The following is a 3,208-nucleotide window of genomic DNA, read 5'->3' on the forward strand; positions in this document are numbered from 1 at the left end:
AAACACCCCCCCCCCCCCAGTGGGGATGGCCATGCCACAATCCCTTCTCCTCCATTCTCCTCTCGCGACCTTGAGCCCACAGACGCACGTGCCCGGTGTGAGTTTAAGCCACCGGGTCCGGGACGTGAACCGCGGTCAACTACATGGGAGTCCATTGACATGTCATTACGCTAACTGCTGGTCCCAAAGTGTTAGATTTAAAATTTGAAAGGAAATGTGCTAATGTGTACAATGTACTTGAAATATATAAAGAACAAATCATTGGGGCCAGCAGGTGGTATAGTAGTTAGAGCTCTAGACTACCACATGGGTGATGCCCGTTCAAGTCCTGGACCTGGCAGCTTGCTTTCTCACTGTCCCTCTCTTTCTGTATGTCTCTCTCTGGTCAAGTTAAAAATAATAATAAAATTGGGACCAGCAGTTGGTGTAATGGCTATGTCGCCGGACTCCCACATAGTCAACCACGGGTCGAGTCCCCGACCCGGTGACTTAAAACTCACGCTGGCGCGTGTGCATGTGTTGCTTGCCCAAGAGCCCGAGTGGAGAATGGAGGAGACGGGATTGCGGCGCGACCATCCCCCCTGTGGGGTGATTTCTCGCTTTCTGTCTCTCTGTCTGTCTGGCGAGCGCACGCGCTCTATAGCAAAAACCTCTCCAAAAAAAAGAAAAAGAAAAAAATAATAATAATAAAATTAAATAAATATTTTAAAAAGTGAATTGTTTAAAGGGTTGAATAAATATTGAAGGATATATAAAGGAAAAACAAAATAGTATTGAATCTACTTGGTGGATATGTGGATGTTAAGTGTAAAATTGCCTCAACTTCTCTCTATGTGCTTAACATTTTTCATACTGTTGGAAGAAAAAGCTATCATGAAAATGGATATAGTACATATGTGGCCAGCAGGTGGCATGATGGTTGAGGTGGTGGATTCCCCCGAGGCTGATTGTGGTTTCAGCCCCGGACCTGGCAGCTTGCTTTCTCTTTCTCTCTCTCCATCTCGGGTCAAATTAAAAAATGGTAATAAAAGGGAACTAGCAGTTAGCGTAATGGCTATGTCGCTGGACTCCCACGTAGTCGACTGTGGTTCGCGTCCCGAACCCGGTGGCTTAAAACTCACGCCGGGCGCGTGTGCGTGCGTGCCCAAGATCCCGAGAAGAGAATGGAGGAGAAGGGATTGTGGCGTGACCATCCCCCCTGGGAGATGATTTCTCACTTTCTGTCTCTATGTCTCTGTCTTGTCTGGTGAGCGCATGCCCCCTATAGCAAAAACCTCTCCAAAAAAAAAAAAATGGTAATAATAATAACGAAAGTAAATTTTGAAAAAGAAAATAGATATAGGACATAAACTACTAAACTGTCACATTTCTCAAGAGTTTTAGATTGTTGAGCTTTTACTGTATCTGTGTATTGCCTCTCCTTTATTTTACTCTGTAAATATATTATTACTTGCTTGGTAAGGAAGAAAAAATGACTGTTTTTTTTAATATGCCATGTGTGTGCCAGGCAATGCTTTATTTACTATATGCATCTTCTCATTTATTTCTCATAACACTGAGTTAGGTATCATTGCCCATTTATAGCTGAGAAAACCAAGACTCACCTGAAAATTCTTGCACAAACTAGTAAGCTCAAGATATATTTTGAACCTGGGACATCTGACTTGAGAGCTAATGGCTACTAAATTGCACAAATCAGGGGCCACTGTTTAGTGATGGCACATAATGGAGTATTATTCACTTAGAATACAAAGTGGATATTTACTCTGGGATTGTGCATCAAGGCTGTCTGGCCTTTATTTACCACATGTTCATACAGATTCCTCACTAGTCTGTTTTTCTGATGTGAACTTTGACTTTTTCTTATGTGTTTCATTTTTTAAGATTCTTGGATCTCCCAGTCAGTATCATTGCCCCGTAATCAGAAACAACCAGGGGTGGATTCTCTATCATCAGTGGCCTTCCTTAGTCAACAAAATTTCCAGCCATCAACCCAGCAGCAACTTACTAAAACATCTAGAGTCACGTGTGCGAACTGCAGAAAACCTTTACAGAAAGGACAGACAGCTTATCAACAAAAAGGATCAGCTCACCTTTTTTGTTCTTCCATTTGCCTTTCTTCCTTCTCTCATAAACGTACTAGAAAGACACGAAGTGTTACGCGGGAAAAGTAAGCTGTGCTTTTTAACATTTCTCTCTATAGTTGAATATAGTAGTATAAATAAACATCATGAATGTAATTGCAGACCTGAGTAAATCTTTAGGTGGAACTGTTGCATGGGTGCCTTCAAGTTTAGTGATTCTGAGTTATGCTAGAGTATGTCAGAGTGGACTGACTTACTTGTACTTACTTACTTACTGTGGACTTACTTGTCTTGTGCTTATTACTCGGGGCAGGAAAATATAATATTTAAGTGTGGAAATAAGTGGTTTCTTTATTCAATGCTACCTTTTCTCTCCTTTTCCCTGTCTTATATTTTAGTTTTGCCAATTGCTACAAGCATTGCTGAATGCCTCTAAAAATCTTTAAAATTGTGGCATAGTTCTTACATTACTTAGAAGTTCTTGGCAGTGATTCCAAAAATGGATTTTACTGTATCCAAAAATTGTGGTAGATTTCTAGGACTAATGGAGAAGAAAATGACAAATGTCAGTTAGTATACAGTATTTGATTTTCGTTAAAATGCAGTGTTCTTAAATTGTGTCTCTATCCCTTGTATTTCAGAGACACACCTACAAAGAAGGCTACTGTTGTTCCTCCTGTGGAGTCAAGCAAATCTCTCCAAGAATGTTGTAGTACATCTTGTTTGTCTCCCTCTGAAGACAACCAGAATCTTAGAAAAGAAGTTAATAAGTCAAGATGTATAATCTGTAGTAAATTAACAGAGGTCTGGATTTTCATACCTTAAGTTATTATTTAGACCAAACAGATTACTTTAAGTATAACTATATAGAAATCCTGCCAGTACCAGCAGTTGGCGTAATGGCTGGGTTGCTGGACTCCCCTGTAGTCAACCGCGGTTTGCATCCCAGTCCTGGTGGCTTAAACTCATGCCAGGCACGTGTGCATGCATGCCCAAGATCTTAAATGGAGGAGAAGGGATTGCAGCGTGACCATCCTCCTGGGGGGTGATTTCTCACTTTCTATCTCTCTGTCTCTCTGTCTGTCTGGCAAGCAGATGCGCCCTATAGCAAAAACCTCTCTAAA

At 41.2% G+C, this 3,208-nt stretch overlaps 1 protein-coding gene across 2 annotated transcripts in view; it reads left to right on the forward strand.

Annotated features, from left to right (window-relative positions):
- ZMYM5 (zinc finger MYM-type containing 5) overlaps positions 1–3,208 on the forward strand; it is a 42,084-nt gene that overhangs the window by 26,274 nt on the left and 12,602 nt on the right. For both annotated transcript variants that reach the window (XM_006146717.3, XM_006146718.3), the window contains exons 5-6: positions 1,885–2,170; positions 2,726–2,888. In XM_006146717.3, coding sequence (XP_006146779.1) covers positions 1,885–2,170; positions 2,726–2,888 — 449 coding nt within the window. The remainder of the gene's footprint in view (positions 1–1,884; positions 2,171–2,725; positions 2,889–3,208) is intronic.

Source organism: Tupaia chinensis, unplaced genomic scaffold, assembly GCF_000334495.1.
Source record: "Tupaia chinensis unplaced genomic scaffold, TupChi_1.0 Scaffold000186_1, whole genome shotgun sequence".
In the NCBI taxonomy this organism is placed as follows: Eukaryota; Metazoa; Chordata; class Mammalia; order Scandentia; family Tupaiidae; genus Tupaia; species Tupaia belangeri.